Genomic DNA, 23,095 nt, shown 5'->3' with positions numbered 1-23,095 from the left:
TTGGAGCCACACACCCCATCCCTCCTTCCCGGTAGCCGTAGCTTTGACAGGGCGCGATGGCGGCGGCCGGGTCTGCAGGGGTGCCGGCGATTGTGTCGGAAAAGCAAGAGTTCTACCAGCTTCTGAAGAACCTGATCAATCCAAGCTGCATGGTGCGGAGGCAAGCAGAGGAAATCTATGAAAATATCCCAGGTCTGTGTAAGACTACATTCCTCTTAGATGCCGTCAGAAATAGAAGAGCAGGTTATGAGGTGAGACAAATGGCTGCCGCACTGCTACGCCGGCTTTTGTCCTCTGGGTTTGAGGAGGTCTACCCAAATCTGCCTTCTGATGTTCAGAGAGATGTCAAGATTGAACTGATACTGGCTGTTAAGTTAGAAACACATGCTAGCATGAGGAAAAAGCTCTGTGATATTTTTGCGGTGCTGGCCAGGAATTTGATAGATGAGGATGGCACTAACCATTGGCCAGAAGGTCTGAAGTTCCTTATTGATTCGATCTACTCTAAAAATGTGGTTCTGTGGGAAGTTGCACTTCACGTCTTCTGGCACTTTCCTGGAATTTTTGGGAACCAAGATCGGCACGATTTGGATATCATCAAAAGGTTGTTGGACCAGTGTATTCAAGATCAAGAACATCCAGCAATCAGGACATTATCTGCTAGAGCTGCAGCTGCATTTGTACTTGCTAATGAGAATAATATTGCTCTTTTCAAAGACTTTGCAGACTTGCTTCCTGGAATCTTACAAGCTGTCAATGATTCATGCTACCAGGATGATGATTCAGTGCTAGAATCCCTTGTTGAGATTGCTGATACAGTACCTAAGTATTTGGGTCCTTATTTAGAAGATACTCTACAGTTGAGCCTGAAGTTATGTGGAGATTCTAGACTTAGTAACCTGCAACGCCAGCTGGCCCTTGAAGTAATAGTGACCTTGTCTGAAACTGCAACTCCAATGTTGAAAAAACATACAAATATTATTGCACAGGCAGTTCCTCATATATTAGCAATGATGGTTGATCTACAGGATGATGAGGACTGGGTAAATGCTGATGAAATGGAAGAAGATGATTTTGACAGCAATGCAGTTGCTGCTGAGAGTGCTCTAGACAGACTGGCTTGTGGGCTTGGTGGAAAAGTTGTTTTACCAATGACCAAGGAGCATATTATGCAAATGCTTCAGAGCCCTGACTGGAAGTATCGACATGCTGGATTAATGGCCTTATCTGCCATTGGAGAAGGTTGCCATCAGCAAATGGAACCAATTCTAGATGAAACTGTTAACTCTGTTTTACTTTTTCTTCAGGATCCTCATCCAAGGGTGAGGGCTGCAGCCTGTACTACACTTGGACAAATGGCTACAGATTTTGCACCTAGTTTCCAAAAGAAATTCCATGAAACAGTGATTGCAGCTTTGTTGCGTACGATGGAAAATCAAGGTAATCAGCGTGTACAATCTCATGCAGCTTCTGCTCTTATTATTTTTATTGAAGATTGCCCCAAGTCATTACTAGTTCTCTATTTGGATAGTATGGTGAAAAATCTACATTCTATCTTGGTGATTAAACTTCAAGAGTTGATTCGGAATGGAACTAAGTTGGCCTTGGAACAGCTTGTGACAACCATTGCCTCAGTTGCAGATATGATAGAAGAAAAATTTATTCCATATTATGACATATTTATGCCCTCACTAAAGCATATTGTTGAGCTTGCTGTTCAGAAGGAACTCAAGCTTCTGAGAGGAAAAACTATTGAGTGCATTAGCCATGTTGGTCTTGCTGTTGGGAAGGAAAAATTTATGCAAGATGCATCAAATGTGATGCAGCTATTGTTGAAGACACAATCAGACTTGAATAATATGGAAGATGATGACCCTCAGACCTCTTACATGGTTTCAGCTTGGGCTAGAATGTGTAAAATTCTTGGAAAAGATTTCCAACAGTACCTTCCACTGGTTATTGAGCCTCTTATTAAGACTGCTTCAGCTAAACCTGATGTCGCTCTCTTAGACACACAAGATGTAGAGAATATGAGTGATGATGATGGATGGCAATTTGTAAATCTTGGAGACCAGCAAAGTTTTGGAATTAAAACTTCCGGACTTGAAGCAAAAGCAACTGCTTGCCAGATGTTGGTTTACTATGCTAAGGAGTTAAGAGAAGGATTTGTGGAGTATACAGAACAAGTTGTGAAATTAATGGTTCCCTTACTGAAATTTTATTTCCATGACAATGTTCGAGTGGCAGCTGCAGAGTCCATGCCTTTTCTCCTGGAATGTTCAAGAATTCGTGGTCCAGAGTATCTTTCACAGATGTGGCAGTTCATATGTGACCCCTTAATCAAGGCTATAGGAACTGAACCTGATACTGATGTACTCTCAGAAATAATGAATTCTTTTGCAAAGTCCATTGAGGTAATGGGAGATGGTTGCCTCAATGATGAACACTTGGAAGAACTGGGAGGAATACTGAAAGCAAAACTTGAAGGACATTTTAAAAACCAAGAATTACGACAGGTTAAAAGACAAGAAGAAAACTATGACCAACAGGTTGAGATGTCTCTGCAAGATGAGGATGAATGTGATGTTTATATTCTGACCAAAGTATCAGATATTTTGCACTCATTATTTAGTACTTATAAAGAAAAGATTTTACCATGGTTTGAACAGCTACTTCCATTAATTGTAAATCTAATATGTTCAAGTAGACCATGGCCAGACAGACAGTGGGGATTATGTATATTTGATGATATCATAGAGCACTGCAGCCCAACCTCATTTAAATATGTAGAATATTTTCGGTGGCCAATGCTACTAAATATGCGAGATAACAACCCTGAAGTCAGGCAAGCTGCTGCTTATGGCCTGGGTGTTATGGCACAGTTTGGTGGAGATGATTATCGTTCTCTATGTTCGGAAGCTGTTCCACTACTGGTAAAAGTTATTAAGTGTGCAAATTCCAAAACCAAAAAAAATGTCATTGCGACAGAGAACTGTATCTCAGCAATAGGGAAGATTTTGAAGTTTAAGCCTAACTGTGTAAATGTAGATGAAGTTCTTCCACACTGGTTATCATGGCTTCCACTGCATGAAGATAAAGAGGAAGCGATTCAGACTTTGAGTTTTCTCTGTGACTTAATTGAAAGTAACCACCCAGTTGTAGTTGGTCCAAATAATTCTAATCTCCCCAAAATAATTAGTATAATTGCAGAAGGAAAAATTAATGAGACTATTAGCTATGAAGATCCTTGTGCCAAACGCCTTGCTAATGTTGTTCGTCAGGTACAAACATCTGAAGAATTATGGTCGGAATGTATATCGCAACTTGATAATGAACAGCAGGAAGCCTTACAGGAATTGCTAAATTTTGCTTGAAGCACTTTAATATCACTTACATATCATCTATCTATCTATCATAAAAGTAACTATAAATAAATGTTGTGAGTGAATTCCGTTATAAAATGAGAAAACTTCTCTCCCTGCTAAGCAGTTTATATTTCTTCCCCATGTTTCTCCAAGATTAGTTAATGTTCAAGCCTTCTGTTCACCTTGCATGTTTTATCTCTTAAACATAGACCTTGGTGATAACCTATGCTTCCAGTTGTCTTAGAATGTTTGTCACCTTTTCCCTATTTGGTGTGAAGTATAGAGATTGTTACTATTTGTCTGAACTATTGATGGTGGGCAATTGCTATACTTGGTGTCAAGATGTCATGGTGATTGTCACAAGATGCTAAGAGCTTACAAAGATAAGCTAGGAGAATTTCCAGGACAAACATCTTTGGAATCAAGGATGATAGATATAGTGACAGGCTTATTCCTCCTTGATAATACTCCTGGTTTTTATGTAATGGTAGTTTGCTGGAACTAAGCAAGAATTTTAAGATATTGCAATGGATGTGGAAGTTTTCTCTATAATGTATGTGAACTTTTTAAATAATGTAAAGATTCTTGAGAATTGGGTAGAACATACCAATATTTAGTTCCCAAAGTGTTCTACTGAAAGTTATGAGAACTTTTAAATCTCCTAACCAACATGGATTGCATTTTTTAAAGTTATCCAGAACTCCAAGAATCATGGTTACAGAAAAGGGAGTCCTGGTACATCTAACATTGGTAGTATGTAATATTCTAATAGTATTTGACAAATAGTAAGTAATCAATATTTATGGGAGTCTGTCAGTGTTATGTTTTTCAATAGAGTATTGCTTTGTGTATGTATTACATTTTCCTCCCTGCAAAGCAGCTCAATAAGAAGAGAAGACTGAATTCAGAATGGAGCTTAAATAGATTTCTATTTCAAATATCCCTAACAGATTCTTTTAGTAGCACTGAAGGATGTTCTGTTATGAAAGCAAAACAACTTAGTTTTATCTTTAAACATTAAAAAGAAAACAGCTTTGAGACTGGTCATTTATCAGTATGTGTGTATTATAAGAAAACAGTTGTATAAATCTAGGGTTAATTATATTAATTGGAATGTCAGTCTTTAATGTTGAGCTTTTGTAGGGTAGAAAAAAAAAGCTTTCTATTCAACAAATTTTCAATCCAAAACTTAAAAACAAATACATTTATTGTGATTTCCTGGGGCTATTGTGAGTACTGTGTGTGTAAAGTGTTTAGCAAATATTTAGGACCTAGTAAGTGCTCAATAAATCATCACTGTTATTGCCCTTGTTTGTACTTATACTGTGTTTTTTGTTTTCTTTTTTTTTTAATACCTTGGAATTCCTTTTATATTGGAATTTCCCCAGTTCATTCCCTACCAATTCAGATGGACAAGCAATCTAGGCCACTCTAGACAGATAATATAAAGTTGTCTTACACATACAGTTCCTCTCTATTCCATACAATTACTTATTAATGAGGGGAGGGGAAAAAGTTAAAGACATTACATTTAGTATGGTCATAATTTAATTTAAATAAAGCCAGTGTTGTGGTGCACACCTGTAATCCCGGCAACTCAGGAAGCTGAAGCAGGAGGATCGTGAGTTCAAAGCCAACCTCAGTAACTTATTAAGGACCTAAGCAACTTAGAAAGACCCTGTCTCTAAATAAAATATAAAAAGGGCTGGGGATAGGGCTCAGTGGTTAAGTACCCCTGGGTTTAATCCCAGTACCAAAAAATTAATTAATAAAAGTATAGATGAATAAATTTAAAATTCTACTGAAGTTTTAATAGAGGGTTTCTCCGGAGAGTGGGACTAAGTGGCAAGTCTTCTCACTTATGTATATTTTCTAACTTACCTATAATCAATATATTTATTGTGTAATAAAGTATTATTGTCATTTAAGTTCAAAGGCCTGATCCTACTTTCATAATAGCTAGGATTACTATCAAGTTGGCTTCTGCATGAACTAGAGTAAGCTTGGTTCTATTCACCCACACTTCTTTCTCTTTTATATACTTTAAGAAAGCCTTGGTCAACATTTCTGGCAATTCCCTATACTCTTGTGCATGAGGAATTAGAAATTCTGCCAAATGACTTGTATTTTGGCATTTGAAGTTTTTGAAGTATGATTTGAATACTACACCTAGATTTGAATTTAGGCAAATATTTTCTTAACCTAAGTGTTAGTTTTCTCATTTATAAAATGAGGATAATGCCTAGCTTATAAGATCATTTTAAGAATTAAAGGAGAAAATGACTAAAGAACTTAGTGGCACAGGATTCAAAAAATAGAAGCCATTATCTGAGTTGTGAAATATGATTGGTTGCTAAAAAGGAGGAAGGGATATTTGCTTTGGTAGGGCAGGCTCCAAATTTGGGGCCTTTGTGGAAGGAAATGAGGAATGTCCAGTTGGACATATGTTAGTTTGCTAGTTGCTTAAGTAGGTCTGGTCCCTGCCCTTTTCCTCCTGCAAGCTGAAGTACGTCTCCAGCCTCTGAGGAATGTCTAATAAATTAATGTCTGATTCAATAAGAGGAGACCCTGAATACCAGATGAGTTTGTGTACAGAGGAGGAGAGTGTAAGTGCCCTAAAAACTTACATTTCACCATGTTACCTACAACTCATTTAACTTGCTGGACCAAAAAAAAAAAAAATAGTTTTTAAATTTTATCAGTCCTTTAAACTTCACACAAGACTTAAAACAATCTCAAAGGTCAGACTGTCTCAACCATTTACTTATATAATTTTACTTTAAAATACGTGGTTTCTATAATTTTGTTTTTGTGCTTAAATAATTCCAAGTTTTAAGCAAGAGTTCTGTGTAATTAGAAAAGGTATTAGGTGTTTCTTTCAAACAATGTCAGAAAATAGTAGTATCTGCTTTGGGGAATCATTAATTCCCCACACAGACTGATTTTAAGCAACATTTAATCTAATGTAAATTAATGTAAATGATGCGTCCGCTTTCTAGTCATTTAAATAGAAATTTTAAACCGTGTAATGAGATTGTAAAGTCACACCAATGACTATTTAATGCTGTACAGCTTAGATTTGAAATATTTCGAGATGGATTTTTAGCCTGAAGGATTATTTTTATAAGAGCATTATAGTTATACATAGTAGTGGGGCTCATTTTAATAAAATCATATACGCATGGAATTTTATTTCAATCAAATTTACCTTAGGCAATTTAGCGAGACCCTGTCTCAAAATAGAAAATAAAAACGGATGGGGATGTGGCTAAGTGGTTAAGCCGCCCTGGGTTTAATCAATTAAAGAGGGACTTTTTCTCATCCTTATTCTCCTTACTCTACTGATTTTCCCTTGTTCCGGTATTTATTTGCTTATTTGTTTGTTTTGGTACTGGGGATTGAACTCGGACACTCAACCACTGAGTCACATCCCCAGTCCGATTTTGTATTTTATTTAGAGACAGGGTCTCACTGAGTTGCTAAGTACCTCGCCCTTTGCTGAGGCTGGCTTTGAACTCCCAATCCTCCTAAACCGCTGGGATTACAGGTGTGCGCCACCCAGCCGGGCTCCTTTATTTATTTTGTTGGGTACCTTCTACATATATGTAAAGGTGAAATCCCTGCGACATATTCTTGTATATATATGATTTGGTTAAAGTCAGTCCATATTTCCTCTCCTTTCCCAAACCTTCCTCCCTCTCCATCTCCCTCCTCTACTTCACTGATCTGTATTTTTTTTTTTCTTTCTTTCTTTGGCTTGGGGGATTGAACCCAGGGCGGCTTAACCACTGAGCCACATCCCTATCCGTTTTTATTTTCTATTTTGAGACAGGGTCTGGCTAAATTGCCTAAGGTAAATTGCTGAGGCTGACTTTAAACTCACGGTCTTCCTGCCTCAGCTTCCGATGCCCAGCTTCCTAGATCTTTTCTTCTTCTTAAGGTTCCATTGCCTGCCTTCATTCTTAACAGAACTCAGAAGGGCTCCTCGGCAAACGCGCAATCCTAGCTACTCGGGAGCCTAAAGCAGGAGGACCCCCCCTCCGCCGCCCAAAACACAAGCATATAGAAAGGGCGGAGATTTTTTTTAATTTTAATGTAAAATTAGGATGTTTTCAAATATGAATTGGTGTTACGAACTAGTAACAGTAGTTTCAAGAGCTAGAATTGTATAAATCACCTCCTTTTCTCTTGCACGTGAACGTATCGTCAAGTCCTTTAATTTCCTTTGGAAACTTTCCAACATTCTATTTTTTTAAAAAAGTGAGGGTAAAAAGGGGGTGGAGGTTTTACAATGAAGAGGATTTCCACTTGGTATTTTCTATTAACAAAGTTATATAGCAACTTTCTTTAGGATAAAATTTTAGCTTTTAGGTCTAACAAATATCTTGCAAAAGGAGCAACCTATCGGAATATTTGCTTGGTCCCTGGGCGAATGCTGCTGCGCAGGCGCTCTGATTCCCCTCCATGGCGCCCCTTAAGATCGTCGCAAGTGAATGACATAATTGCTCTGCGCCACAGCCCAGCTTCGGGGCCTGTAGCTGGACTGAAGTCCTTACTTTCGCAGAGCGGGGCGGGACGCGAGGGGGCGGGGGGATTTTGTTCTACTACGCATGCGCACCGGGGATGGCGACGGTGCCTCTTTCTTTGCCTCTTTCCACAGCTCTCCCCGACCGGGGGGGCTGAGTGCCCTCCCCCTTCTCTCCCCGCCCCTCCCCTTTCCCCCTTCCCCCCCCCCGCCCAGCGGGGCTTCTAACTGACAGTTGTCGCCAGGCCCCGTCCGTGCGCCGCCTCCTCCTGCCCGGGTCCCCCACAGGTAGAGAGGGGCGGGAGGGGGTGTGAGGGAGAGGAGGAGCCGGAGCCACCGCGGCCCAGTGCTGCGGCCCACTCCAGGGAGGCGAGAGGAGAACCCCCTTTACTCCTCGCCCCCTCCCAGTCCCCCGCCGGTCCGGGAGGGGGTGGGGCGCCGAGGCCGCTGCCGCCCGGCTGGGCCCGGCCGGTGGAGAGGGAGGGCGAGGCGCGGAGGGGTGAAGCCGGCGAGGGCCGCGCGCGCCACCGCCGGGGGGAGGGGAGAGGAGGGCACCTAGGCTCTCCTCTTCTCTCCCCCCTCCCCCGCGCGCCATGTAACCCCGCCCCGCCGGTGGCGAGCTTGAGACCCCCGCGCGCACGGATTCGAGCCGGCGGCTAGGGAGACGGAGGGTCGATGCGGCAGGGGCTACGCGGCGCGGCCGAGCCGTGAGGAAGCTGTCTGAGATCACGCGTCCCCCCGCGCCTCGAGTGGCCCTGTCGCACAATCTAGCTTGGGCCTGCCGGGGGCATGAGCGTGCCGGAGACGCCGGGTGAGATGGAGCCGGCCGGGGAGGAGGAGCGGCCGCCACCAGAGGCCGAGGAAGGGGAGGAGGAGGTGGCAGCGGCAGCCCCGGCCTCAGGGCCGGCGCGCCGGAGGAGTGCCTCCTCGCTGGAGGACGCGGACGAACAGGAGGCTGCAGCGGAGGCGATGGTGGTCTCGAGCGGTGGCTGCAAGGAGCAGGAGCTGACCTACGAGCTGCAGCAAGGCTACCGAATCCTGGGCGAGTTCTTGCAGGAGAAGCACCGGGGCCTCACCGCCCCTTTCCTGAAGCCCTTGGGGGGCGTTGCCACCGGGGAGGAGGAGATGGCAGAGGGGCAGCGAAGCGGGGCCCGGGGCAGTCGCACCCTCCTGCAGCACCCGGGACAGGGCTTGTGTCTGCTGAAGATGGAGGAGAAGTTCGTCAGCGGCCAGTACGCGGGCATCACCGAGTTTGTGGCGGACTTCAGGTTGATGCTGGAGACCTGTTACCGCCTGCACGGAGTGGACCACTGGATCTCCAAACAGGGCCAGAAGCTGGAGATGCTGCTGGAGCAAAAGTTGGCGCTTCTCTCTCGGTAAGCGAGCCCGGTCCCCGGTGGGATTGACAGACTGACACAAACACACCCTCACACGTGTCCGAGGATGGGCTGGGCCTGGGGCCGGGGGGCAGCTCTGATAGGTGCTGAGTCGGTGCCGGAGAACCCCAGGAGGAGGAGCAGCACTAGGCCGGGGCACGGAGGGTTGTGGTGGGTGTGGGCTGAAAGCAGCTTACACCCAAATGAAGGGAGGCTGAGAAGGGAGCCAAATTTCCCATGCCTAAAATTTTTATCGGAGCACTTGGAGTTTGTAGACGCAAAGTGGAATGGTTCCTGTAAGAAGAACACGTGTAGGCGGAGGACAAGCTTTTGTGGGATCAAAGTTGAACCCACAACTTTGACAGTTTTAGCAATGCATTTTTTTTAATGTTTTTAGGACGAAATCTCTTCAGAAAAACAATTTTGCCTCATGTAGAAGGTGATTGTTTCGAACCACTAAAAGATAATTTTATCTTTTACTACCTATTTCAGCCACCAGAGATTTATAGTATTACTAAATTGGTAATGATTACTCTGCCATGCTCCTAATACTTTCCTCCCTTCATTTGAGCAAATAATTTTTGCAATAAGGGAATACATCAGTACAACGTTTTAATTAAGTTTAGACATTTGTGTGTGTGTGTGTCTTTTCCGTGCACCCAGGTCCTAGCTAATGCTAGCCAAACGCTATACTTCTGAGATACATCCCCAGCCCTTAGACTTTGGTTTTGGTTTGTTTTCCTGCCAGAACTCATGGGTAATTCAGATAGTTATGTGTTTTTGGTATACATCACCCGTAATTCCAATTAATTTACTCTAGCGAGAGAAAAATAAACACAGGTGCATACTAAAGTAAATGTATTGTTTTAAAATTGTTATATAGTTGATATAAACCAATTTAATTTAAGTTCTTAAGCAATAGAAAAATAATTAAATGTTGTTAGAAATAATAGTTGAAGTGGATAGGTGTTTTGCAAGCTGAGAGAACACAATGAAATCATTTAATCTTTTCATTTTTCTGATCTGTAAAACGGTTATAATAATGGTACCTATGTCATACAGTTGCTGTGAGGATTCAATGAGTTTAAAAATGGTCAGCCATAGAGCACTTGCCTGGCATATGAGAAGCACTGGGTTCGTTTCTCAGCACTGTGTATAAATAAAATAAAGGTCTATCAACAAATAAATTTAAAAAAATGTAAAGCCAACAGTGTTGGTCACACAGCCCAGTGTAAGTGTTAGCCATAATAATAGTAGTGGTGGTGGTAGTTGAATGAAATGAGAATATACCTCATATCTGAACCTGGGCATTTTACTTGTACTTTTGTGGACTAGTTCCTCAAAAATTGTAGTAATATTTTGGTCCTTGATTTATAATTTTAATTTAAAATAATTGAGTCTTTGTTACTGGCCTCACATATTGCTATTTTCAAGACTGCTAGTGACTTATTACATTAAAATGTTAACAGTAATTTACACATTAGAGGAACTCTTTAGGAAGCCTCTTCTTAAGTTCTTTCATGAAGTAGAATTGTTTGGTAATAGAATAATTATTCACAAATTAGATTTGTAAATTACTTTTAATATTTTATTTAGTGATTTGATACTTATGTAGTATGTTTGTTACTGTCTCCAAAGTGCATTTTGACTGTGATTCATAAGAAACAATCCATTTACATGTCATTATTTTTAAGCAGTAAAATACATTCAAATTAATGTCAAAAGATTTTAGATTTGGATGGAACCTTAAAGTTCTTCTTGTCTGTCTAGGTTTACAGTTTTGAAGCAAGGATTTAGAATAAGGCAAGAGAATAACTGAAGGGGCTAAGAAGTAGTATATAGATTTGACTGAATTATAGATGTTTTCAAAGCACTGAATGTTTAGCAAATCTTAGTCTTGAAAAAAGGGAAGGGTGGTTGTTTCTCTTTTACATAAAGGTAAATTTTTAAATGTTTGAAATCATTCCCAGTGGCTAATGCTCAAACATATTTCCACGTGATTTTACTAGTCTTCATAATTAGGAATTGAACTTATAACATTGCATAGTTGACATTCCTCAGGGAAGAATGATAGAAAAAATTCTTGTATTTATAATGGAAAGTAATATGATGGTATGAAGTAGACAAAGTTTTAAATTCCTAAATTTGTCTTGTACCTGTATTTGATGTGTGCAAACACTTTGTGAATAATAGGTTTGCTATATCACACTTGGCATACTAAGAAATCATTTCTTTTTCATATTGGCCTAACATCTGAGTAATAACTATATAAGTGTTTTAAGTGGGTACAACTTTGAGAAAAGTGTAGGTTACAATTATTTGGAATACAATTTAGATATGTAGATGTTCCAGAACAATATTGTATAGATTGTTCATGTGAATATGGTTTTTAGCAAACAGATGACTCATAAACCTTATTTGTAAATATCTTAAAGTGGTAGATGGTATTTTAATAATAAAACCAGTGAATCACTCAGATGTTATTATTTAAGTTTTCTTTTGTCTTCTGCTGTAAGACGCTAAATTGACTCCTAATTTCAAGTTTTGGAGATAACTTTATAGCTTCTTAGTGAGCAATAAATGAGGTATATTAGATAAAGAGCATGCTACACTATCATTAAGAGAGTAGCCCAATGGTATTAGTACTGTGGACACGTTGTATATCTTGAGTCTCGATTACATCTATAAGAGGCTACATTAGTGAATTGTACAAATATTTAAATATCTGCTTAAATATTTGCTCAAAAGAATTCCATATTGAGCTAGATGTGTGCATTGCTTTTTTCTAAAGTGACACTATATTTTGAAGGGCCCAACACATCTTTTTAAAATTTTAATATTAAAAATACAGTTGTTGACCACCCATTGCTAAAGATACTACTTTCTCTATTATATGACATAATTATTTTTGGAAAGTTACATTTTGAAGAAATTTCATTCATTTGTTTGAGGCAACTAAGAAACTGCAGTTAGATATGGAGAAAATCACCCAAGTAGAAAGGAATGGAAAATAATAGAAAGTCATGCATAGAGATTTAGAAAATGTCATATGTTAATAAGAATTTTTACCTCTTCCAAAATTGCTTTTAAGATGCGAATGTTTTTGAAAGCTTTAAGAATATTGCTATAGCTGGGCCCTGTGGCATGCCTGTAATCCCAGCAACATAGGATGATCGAAGTTTCAAATCCAGCCTCAGCAATTTAGCTGTTTCAAAATAAGAAATAAAAAGGGTCAGGGATGTGGCTCAGTAGTTAAGTGCTCCTGGGTGTGATTCCTGGTACAAAAGAAAAAAAAGAAAAAGAATATTACTATATAGCCAAAAGATTTTTTTTTCCTGGTTTTAAAAGGTTATAAAAGACACTAAAAGAACTGAATTAAAATTTTAATTTTGGTCATTTAAGACAATGTTTTGGTGAAAATAATCTTGAGTATCCTTGTTAAAATTTTTTTTTTGATTTTTCAGTTAAGTTGTTGTTAAAAATGGTACATGTAGGGGCTAAAAGTTTGTTCTTAACATACAGCTGTATATTAGTTCATAATTGATTCTTAGTGGACAGAATATTTTTCCTGGGGATGAGAATACAAAGCATTCTTATCAAGTCTTAAATTTTTTTAAAATAGAGGTATCCATTTACATGGATACATTAACTGGACAAAAAGAATTCTGTACAGATTTGAATCCTCTATTTGAATTTGCATTTTTATTGGCTTGCTTACACTCAATTAAGATAAAAATTAATTGGGAATTTTAGCAAGAGGTTTATTTTTCCCAAGTAGTCTAATTCTTCCCAGCTCTCATTAAGTACTGTAATTCTGTCTCCTTTACATAAATCCTTAAAAATTGGGAAACTTTGTAAGTAGAAAATCTGGATTTGCCTCTTATTCAGAAGTAGAGAACTACATGATAATAAATTCCACTTAATAGCCATTCTTAAACACCAACAACAAAACAGTGTTTTTTAAAGAAGGTCCCGAAAATATTTAAGGGCAATGATGAAAGTAGAAGGGTTCAATTAATAAGCTATTTGTTGAACACTTGCTTTTTAGGATTTAGGGGACAGTCCCTATTCCCAAAGGGCTTACAGGCTATTAGGAAGACACATATACAGGTGTGTAAAAGTTAGTAAAATACATTGAGGCTGTGATTCTTGAACTTGATTCATTTTCAGACTACTTGATGTCATGGTACTATCTACACAGCACCCTGAAACATTGATATATCTAGATGTATCACAGAATTTTTTGCTAAAGGGTCCAAATGATTTAAAACAAATTATGGAAGGAATCCCTTAATCAAAGAGATCCCATCTAGTACCCCCCACACACTATAAATTAGGGAAACACGATCGAAGATCACTTTTGGATATTTTATAATAAATCTTGGTTCAGCTTATGAAATGATTATGTTCCAGGGGAGCATAATCTTAGGTCTACTGTGATGAGCTATGTTATACAGTATTAGGAGAATGTAGACAGGTGATAATTACTATGTGGATGGGAGGAGCTGAGATTAAAATATTTTATTAGATTTTATTCAACAGGTTATAGTTTGGAGCTAGCTTTTGAAAGAATGGATAGAATATTGATAGGAAAAATTGAGAAATTTATTTAACAATTATTTTAACTATTCTGTGCTGGATAATATGCAAAGCCCTAGATATAAAATGGTAAGCATGACCTTGTTCCTTACTTAAAGATAATAGGTGAATAGACACATACTCTTGAAGAAATAGAAGTAGGAGAGTACAGAGCATTCTGGAGGAATGGTTTATACCCAGTGTTTAGAGTATAGGATAAAGAGGACAAAGAGTGGCAAATAAGTCTAGAAAAATAAGTTGGAGCTAATTATGGAGAACTTTGAATGCTTGTGTGGGAATTTAGGATCTAGGCAGTATAAATTAATCACAGTTTTTGATTTAAGGGAGTGACAGGATGATCTTACTAGTATTTTGAGGTTCCAAGGCAGAAATGAAAGAAAGAAATCAGTTAAAAAGCTTTGAATTAATTCCATTAAGAGATAATAAGCAGTAGAAATAGAAAAGTGAATGAGGATATAAAATAGACTTTTTGTCAGCAGGTACTGTGGTAAATGGCAAACTGTTGGATATAGGGTGTGAGGGGATGATGATGTCCAGAGAAATTGGATCATTTGTGCCCAGGTAATTATAATGCTGAGGGAACATGATAGGGAGGCATTCACTTGAAGACATCTGAGAGTTTTTAGAAAGGTACATAAGGAGCTCAGCATAGTGATGAGGGCTAGAGATGTTTAATGAAGGATTAACCTGCAAAATGATGGTGGTTGAAGAAATGAGATTGCCCAGGACAGCATCTAATAAAGAGAACCAAAAGCAAAACATTTTATGAGGTGTGTTTTCAAACTTGAAAGAAAAAGATGATTAGAATAATTATGATTAAACTATTTATAATGTACATTAAAAGCTAAACAGCTCAATTAGAAAAAGCAACTAATGAAGCTAAAAAGAGTTTATTCTGGTATAAGTAAAAGGTATTTGAAAGACTATAAACTTACAAACTTTATTAAAGGGTTTTATTCCATTTGAAAATACTAAAATATTTGAAAATATTAAATAACAATTTAGATTGCATATAAAATTAAAATATCTTAATAAAGTCTATTGCATTTTGACTTGTCTGTTTCTCATTGTATTTGTACCCTTGGATTTATTTTTACATTGCAGCAAAAAAATTATGGGGGGTGTTCATGTTGTACTTCAGCTTTCAAACCATCTTTAGGCTATCTCCATAAAATTAGCTTTGCCTAGAACAAATAATAGTCATTTTCATTTCCAAAGAACTTGCATAATATTATGAATCTTTAAAATTCATATTACCTGAGGGCTTGTTTTTTTGTTTTTTGTTTTAATGAGGAAAGACTAATAAGCCCCAATGAAAATATTATGTATCACCCAAACCTTTCATTATGTTGGGTTCCACCTGGGACCTATGAATGTAACTATTAATCATGCTTAAAAATCAGGATAGTAAATTTTTAATTTATTTTTTTTATTGGTTGTTCAAAACATTACAAAGCTCTTGACATATCATATTTCATACATTAGATTCAAGTGGTTTATGAACTCCCATTTTTACCCCAAATACAGATTGTAGAATCACATCGGTTACACATCCACATTTTTACATAGTGCCCTATTAGTAACTGTTGTATTCTGCTACCTTTCAGTATGTACACTTTGATAAAAAATACTAAGGAAAACCAACAGACTAGTAATAGTGGTTAGTGGTTGTTGCTAAGTAGAAAGATAGGGGCAGTTTTCATTTTCTTGTAACTTTTCTATACGTGTATCCTAGATTTTCTACAATAAGCATATCACTTTTATAGTAAAATCAGATTTTTCATTGAAAGGAAGTTAATATTTACAATTTTGAATAAACTGTATAGATAAAAATTGGCTTAAAACTATGTGTCTCTGAGTCTGTGAGGTAGTGCACTCATATATAACTAGATAGTGGACCATAAATGATTTTTAATTTTTCTTTCCACTCTAATGTTTATTTTTTTCTGCAGTGATCATGTATTGCTGTTATTTTTATAATTCCATTCAAATTATAAAATCCACAGGTTTTCTAGGTGTGGTTCTAAGGACTTGGAATAGCTAGTGCTAAGAAATCACCCCAAATGTTAGTATTTAAAGCTTTTGAATACAACCATCTGAAAGTACCTTCAGACAAAACACTCTTCTGATAGCATCTTTTGTGTCTTTTTAAATGTCATTTTGTCTTAGAATTCACATCTGTTAATATCTGTGTACGTATCCCACTAAAAGATAGAAAAGGTTAGGATATACAGAAGACAAGCTAGTAGTTTGAGATAAAACTGCTTGACCATATAAACTTCTCGCTATTCTGGGTACTTTATGTAGTTCTTCTGTGAGAGTTTGTCTTTTGTGATAAAATCAGTGAAAAAACATTGCCAGAATATAATGCAGAAAATGTTTGAGTTGTTATTTAGTATGTGAGACTCTCCAAAGTATAGCTCTCTCCTTTAGATATATCTCTTGATAGATATAAATTTTATTTCAAATGATAACACCCCAATTTATAGTAACAACAGTTTTAATTTACAAGAGTTTTAAAAAGGTGAGCAGTTTTTTAAAGAAATTGCAATTTAGCACAGTACACTGACTTTTATGGTAATGCATATTCTCAGTCTTTTGAAATAGATAATCAAATAAAATCTCTTCCACAAAATACATGCTCAGGTAGAATATTTTTTCCCTTTGGCATTTCATATTGTTTGTTTTTAAAACTGCTTTTCAGTGTCAGTGGTAATTTGTCTAGCAGTAAGGGATTTCAAAACAGTAAAGGATTCCAAAATTTGCCTAAGTGATTCCTAGTGAGTTCAGGGGTTTCCCTCATCTTTGTTCTAAAAATAAAAACAGAGTCCATTTTATGTGGAAGGAAATAGACCATCTGAAAAGCTTTACATAGAAACATTTTCCGTAAAAGCAATTGTAAATATATATTGTTTCCATGTTGGTCCACAAACAAAATTTTTTATATATCTGATTTTTAAAATTTGAAGATATTAAAAATAATCAATAAACAAAATAGTATCACTCTCATTGGTATTTATCTATCCTCTTTAACCTCTTTTGTTTGTCTTCATGACTTTTATTGTAACTAAGTATGTACTATACTATTATGTAATTAATATTAAACTACCTAGATAATTTTTATGCATAATAAAGTTTGAAGACTGATGCTTCAGGGTATAGTACCTGTTTCATGTATGATTTTCCTTTACAATTTAGTTTTTTATTGAAGTATATCTATAGCACTACTTTTATGATTGTCAGCACTTATTAAGTTTGTGTTTTGGGTTATAGTTGGAATGGTGGGAGAGAAATGAGAAGCAGATATCTTCATGTGGAAGAGAGCTTTAAGTAACTAGTAAATAGTGAGGGATGGTGTTTTGAAGGGTATTAAGTTAGGAGATGTGGTATGAGGTGTCCATTTTATCATTCAGAAAAAGCATGAAGCCCCTAAAATCATGAGTTTGGCATAGGCTATTACACAAAGCATTCTTTGGTTTTACATTGTCCAAAATATTTTATTTATTAGAGATTTTTTAACATATATAAAAGCAAAACAGAATATTTGAACTTTCCTGCATCCTTTACCTAGTCTCTAACAATATTTATGACCAGTTTTGCCCTGTCTACTCTTTCTGAATATTTCCCCTGTATAATTTTGAAGCAAATCACTGATAGCAAATGATTCTGTAAATGCTTTGGATTACAACTCTCGGAGATAAGTACATTTTCATTTTAAATATAACTAGAACAACATGTTATTTTTATTAATAACATATATACAGTCAGTGAACATTTCTGATTATTTAAAAAACTGTATTTTTTTTTTTTTTGGTGATGCTGGGGATTGAACCCAGGGCCTTGTGCATGCTCTACCAACTGAGCTATATCCCTAGCCCCTCAGAAATTGTATTTTTAAAATATATTTCTAATCACAATTTCTAAGGCCACATATCATGATTGGTTATGTCTTTTAATCTTTCTGTCTCTTTTTTTCCCTGTCCCTCCTCTCTCTACTGTCCACCCTCTTCTTGCAGCAAAATCATGTTGAAGAAACCAGGTTGTTTATCTGAAGTTTCCTATAGTCTTAGATTTTGCTGGATAGAATTCTGTTTGGTTGTCCTCTGTTTTTCCTATCAGTTGATTTGGTTCTAGAAAATTCACCAAATTCAGGATCAGTTTTTGGAGGCAGAGTGGTGGGCAGGACTATTTCTTTAGGTAATGTTGTATTCATCCATCAGGCTTTGGTTTTACATTTTAAATCAATTATTAGGTTTAACATGATGAATGTGGAACAGAGCTTAAAGTAACTGGTAAATAGAGGGATGGTGTTTTTAAGGATATAATTTTTTCTAAGTGCGGTAAAATGAAAGGTAACGAATGGTGACTTATATATATAATGGTGACTTTGTGGTGCTGAGGATCGAACCCAGTGCCTCACGCATGCTAGGTGAGCGCTCTACCACTGAGCCACAACTCCAGCTCTTCATTTATTTTATACAGTTAAAATTCAACTGTTGGACTATATGGCAAATAATCTTTTCATAGTTTCATCGTCTGGTGGAGTTTAGAACATGAAAGTAATTTTCATGGCAGGCTATTTTATTTATAATTTGAGAAACTGATTTTAATTTAGAATTATATCAAAACATTAATTCTAAGAATAAATCCTGTTACACAGAGGTGATAGGTTAAAAACCATTAAAAAAATAATAATGAAAGGGAGCCTTAGCTTAAACTCAAAGACACTGGGCCTTACCACAGCCCGGCTGGGCAAAATAACTGGGGGGGCAGGGTGACAAGCAACTTGAAGGTTGAAACAGGAACTGCTTTATTGCAGGGCAACAGCGGTATATATAATCAACTGATTACACACAGCTTGATTAAATTAGTATCATCTAGATATAGCAATCAGCCAATAAGGAATCTCCATCATCTCCTGGCAAACTGCCAGGCGCCATCTTAACTTGGTTGTGGCCCTCAACAGGGCCCTATGTTTTTAATCCATTTAAACTCATTTGTATGATCTTACATATTTGCTGTGAGTAATAATACTACTTTCTGTTTTCCTCTTTTGATTTTGGGGAATAATTAAAGAGGTTCAGGTTTAACTGTCATAGTAATGCTTTTACACATTATCAGGCAAAGTATTTCTTTTTTTCTTATTTCTGTACTGGGAATTGAACCCAGGTGTGATTTACCACTGAGCTACATACTCAGTCTTTATTTTTATTTATTTATTTATCTTTTGAGACAGGGTCTCAATAAGTTGCTGAGGTTGGCCTCAAACTTGAGATTTCCCCTGCCTCAGCCTCCTGAGTTTCTGAGATAACTTATCGGGCAAAGTATTATATTTATTGACCTCAAAGCTGTTTGGATGATTTTTAAATTTTGTGTTTCTCTTTTATAGTTCAGTATGAGTTCCAAGCCTATATAGGTCTTTAAGGTGTTCATCTATGACCATTTCTCCGCTCAAATACAGTACACAGTAGTAGTGTGTGTGTGTGTGTGTGTGTGTGCATGTATGCATATTTTAATTTTTTAAGAGAGAAGATACAAAGAGTTAATAAGTTAACAGAAAGCCACAGACTCAGAAAAAAATAAGAGCCAAAGGTTTAGACCACAGATTTAACAAATGTCCAGTAAGTCATGATGATGTGTGGTTACAGTGGAGAAAATTCAATTTAACTAACTGAAGGAAAAAATAGGCCTTTAAGAGAAATAACAGAGAATGTGAATAGTATCTGAAGATGAATATTCTTATATTGTGTCCAAGATTGTACTATGAACTGTTTAGAAAGAGAGTTTAATTCTGACCTTTAAATGATAGTTTTGTTCTGCATTAAGTTGAAGGAAAAAAAATTTAGAAACAGCCCTCTTCTTATTCTATGACTGTGAAAGAGTGACTATGATGTTTTATATTGTAGACATCATACCTTTGTGAGTAAAGTGAGTTTATTTCTTGTTTTGCCAGTGACACTTATATATTGAATAATTGGTTTTCTCCAGAATTTCATTCATTGATAATTAACTTCATAATATACAGAACAATTTCACAACATTTGAAATGTCCTCTTTTCTACTTAGGAAGCCCCTTTACTTTTTCTTCCTACATGTAGGTAAATTCTAATCATTGTTTGAGGTCCAGCTCAAATATCATCTCTTCAGTACAGTCTGATACAGAATGAATTGGTCCTCGCCCCCCCACTCTGTACTCTATGATTCTTTGTTTTGTATCTGTTTATAGCACTTCAAAACAAAACACAAAATATTATATTAAGGATCAGTCTGTCTATCTGGATTAGAATTTCTATAAAGGCAAATGATATGTCTTATTCATTGCATTTTTTAGGGTTTGTGGCATATACAACATGAAATAGTATTGCCATATTAAGCCCACATTCCTGCTTGTTGTTCATGACAAAACAGAGTTGTTATCTCCTCAGGAAAAATTCTTTGCCCATCTCTGCTTTTCAGCATATATTAGGTATATTCCTCTGTTTTTATGGAACCCACCATTTGAGTGCATATTTGTTTTGAAGTTTTAAAAAATGACAGTGAAGTTGTCTATTTACCTCTTCTCTTTGCCTTGCTACATTTTAAGATTTTCTCAGACATTTTTGTATATGTAGAAACTGTAGTGCAAAGGAATTCAATAGATATTTCTTGAGTTGAATAGAGATATCATATTCTCCCTTAAAGGAGAATGTGTTCAAAAGCATAATAGGTAGTAGATGGTTAATGTGGTATGATAGATACAGCTCTTACATTTAACATATTTATAATGCTTATTATCTGATAGACACTAGAGAGGAATTCAAAGATGAATATAGAAAGACAGGAGTTGATATGAAGTTGATATTTAGGTTATTCTGGGCAACAAGAATAGCATATTTAAAAGTGCAAAGGGAAAATAGCCTGTATATAATTATACTACTGGATAGTTAAGGAATAGCCAACAGTTAGTTTAGCTAGAGTGTAGTTTAATATAGAAAAGTATTAGGAGAGCCTAATATGCTGTGCTAATAGTCTGATATTCCATATCAGAAGTTATTGTATTAAAAGCTTTTAAATTAGGGAATTATAAGGAGCACATATGAAATGGAGGAGAAAACTAGTATCAGTTTGGTATTTTCTCATCCCTTAATTTTCAGCATATCTTATTCTTTGACTTCCAAATTAAAAGATTTGCATTGACTTTCTTAGATTTGGTGTATGATTGTGTGTACAAATGTGTCTGGAAAATTTTGTTTTAAATGTTAAAGAAATCCTGGTGTTGTGCTAGGAAATAAAAGAAAGACTACTTTCTTTTGCCAGAATAGGTAATATGCTAGATACACATCACTATATTATTTAGATTGGGTTTAGTGGTTTTGTTTCTATACTTGAATAATTTTAGTCTCTCCAGTTCTCAGAAAAAAAAAATTGTTAAATCCAGAATTTTACCAATCTGAAGTTTTTCTGTTTAACTGTTTATTCTGTTCTACCAAGTTATTTTTCAAAATGTTTGTCTGCCAATAACTAAAACAAGATTATGGCAAATAGTATTAATGAATTGTAGGCATATTGGCAATTCGAGCTCTTATGTGTAATTTGACACCTTAGTTTTTCTTGACAATACCCATATTGGTAACAAATAATTGAATACGTAAAAGAACATAGACTTAAATAATATATAACATTGCTAATAGAAGGTAGTAAGAAAAAATTAAATATAACAATATTTCAAGGTATCTCTGAACAATTATGAGACCTATATTCTCCAGTTAATCTAAATTCCTGATTATAGTGCAATTGCTAGTACATTGGTGATTTTCCTCTATTTACTAATTCTAGGATTGGGAATTTGGTTGATAGTGAAGTTTAAGTCAAAGGTTATTTGTTGAGAGCCACAGCCGAAGGAAGGGGCCCCAGCAAATTTCCAGCTGGCAGCTGATAAGGCCAAGGTCAAGGGTTCCTTCCCTGTATGGGCCACCAAATGCTGCAGTCTGGCTGGGCACAATTCATGAGCCACTTATCAAGCAACGAACTTTATTTTTAGAACACACGCAACACCACACAGAGCTTTTCAGGAATTCCCTCAGAGCCCAACTGGCACCACCGGCTTCCCACAAGCCGCTCAACCCCCCTACTCCTCCTGCTCTTGAGGCCAATTGGCTGGGTTGTGTGGGCAGAGCCAAAAAAAGTCCCCCTGTGAGCAGCTCCTTGGTCTGAAAGGGCGGGGGAAACAGCCCAATGAGCATCACGGCAGAGGAGCCAATCAGCTGGCAGCTAGAAGTTTGCTGGGGCCCCTTCTGTTGTGGCTCTCAACATCTATTGGTTATTTTTAAGACTTATATTTTAGAGGGGGTTGTAGCTTAGTGATAGAGCACTTGCCTAGCACATGTGAGGCACTAGGTTCAATCCTCAGCACCACTTACAAATAAATAACTAAATGTATTGTGTCCATCTATAACTAAAAATTTTTTTATAAAACTTATATTTTAGGGCTGGGATTGTGGCTCAGTGATAGAGCACTTGCCTTGCATGTGTGAGGCACTGGGTTTGATTCTCAGAAGCGCATATAAGTAAATGAATAAAATAGAGGTCTGTCAGAAACTAAAAAAATTTTTTTAAAAGACATATTTTAAAAGTTTTATGGCAAGAATATTTAAATTATATGGTAGCTGAAATTTTAATTTTTTAATCAACAGTCTAAATTCTTTTTCTATTGATAGTTAACATTTATGTATTTCAATATCCTATATACTTAAGTGTGGTTGAAAGCTCTTTGAAGATTTGGAAAATATAAAGTTATCAAAAAATTAAGATTGAAAAAAAATCACCCATCTCATCATATAGAGGTAATTGTTATAACAGCCTCTTTAGCCTATCTATATACATATATATTATTTATTCACACAGAATTCAATATAATTTTTTTGTTTTTGTACTGGGGAATTGAACCTGGGGGCACTTAATCACTAAACCACATCCCCAACCCTTTTTTATTTTTTATTTAGAGACAGGGTCTCACTGAGTGGTTTAGTGCCTTGCTAAGTTGCTAAGGCTGGCTTTGAACTCGCACTCTTCCTGCCTCAGCTCAGGAGGGATTATACACATGTGCCACCATTGCCTGGATCAATATAATTTTTGATTTCACATATATGCTTTTTTATGTCCCATTTATCACCTATATAAGATTTTATTTTACTTGTGTAAATGTTGTTATGCAGAAAATTATTTTATTTCAGCATTTTCTGTTCTACATT

The 23,095-nt window shown here is 36.8% G+C and overlaps 2 protein-coding genes across 5 annotated transcripts in view; both read left to right on the top strand.

The window, feature by feature from the left end:
• Nucleotides 1-47: 47 nt before the first annotated feature.
• Nucleotides 48-4,672, top strand: Ranbp6 (RAN binding protein 6). 2 transcript variants are annotated; one of them, XM_026391485.2, is made up of 2 exons: nt 48-192; nt 1,308-1,466. In XM_026391485.2, the coding sequence occupies exons 1-2, from the start codon at nt 57-59 to the stop codon at nt 1,376-1,378; spliced, it is 207 nt and encodes a 68-aa protein (XP_026247270.2). In that variant the 5' UTR covers nt 48-56; the 3' UTR covers nt 1,379-1,466. The 2 variants fall into 2 exon arrangements, with proteins under 2 accessions (XP_026247270.2, XP_026247269.1); XM_026391484.2 differs by having other exon boundaries at nt 48-4,672.
• Nucleotides 4,673-8,126: 3,454 nt separating this feature from the next.
• Nucleotides 8,127-23,095, top strand: part of Brd10 (bromodomain containing 10) — an 87,909-nt gene continuing 72,940 nt past the window's right edge. For all 3 annotated transcript variants that reach the window (XM_077797027.1, XM_026391483.2, XM_026391482.2), the window contains exon 1: nt 8,127-9,266. In XM_077797027.1, the coding sequence (XP_077653153.1) occupies nt 8,680-9,266 (587 nt within the window). In that variant the 5' untranslated portion in view covers nt 8,127-8,679. The remainder of the gene's footprint in view (nt 9,267-23,095) is intronic.

The sequence above is a fragment of the Urocitellus parryii genome, chromosome 4 (genome assembly GCF_045843805.1).
Source record: "Urocitellus parryii isolate mUroPar1 chromosome 4, mUroPar1.hap1, whole genome shotgun sequence".
In the NCBI taxonomy this organism is placed as follows: domain Eukaryota; kingdom Metazoa; phylum Chordata; class Mammalia; order Rodentia; family Sciuridae; genus Urocitellus; species Urocitellus parryii.
Note: the sequence above shows the minus strand (reverse complement) of the source record. Positions and strands in the feature narration are given on the sequence as shown.

What these genes read in the sequence shown, in the direction of transcription:
- Ranbp6 (XM_026391484.2), top strand. Translation starts at nt 57, where the DNA reads ATGGCGGCGGCCGGGTCTGCAGGGGTGCCGGCGATTGTGTCGGAAAAG.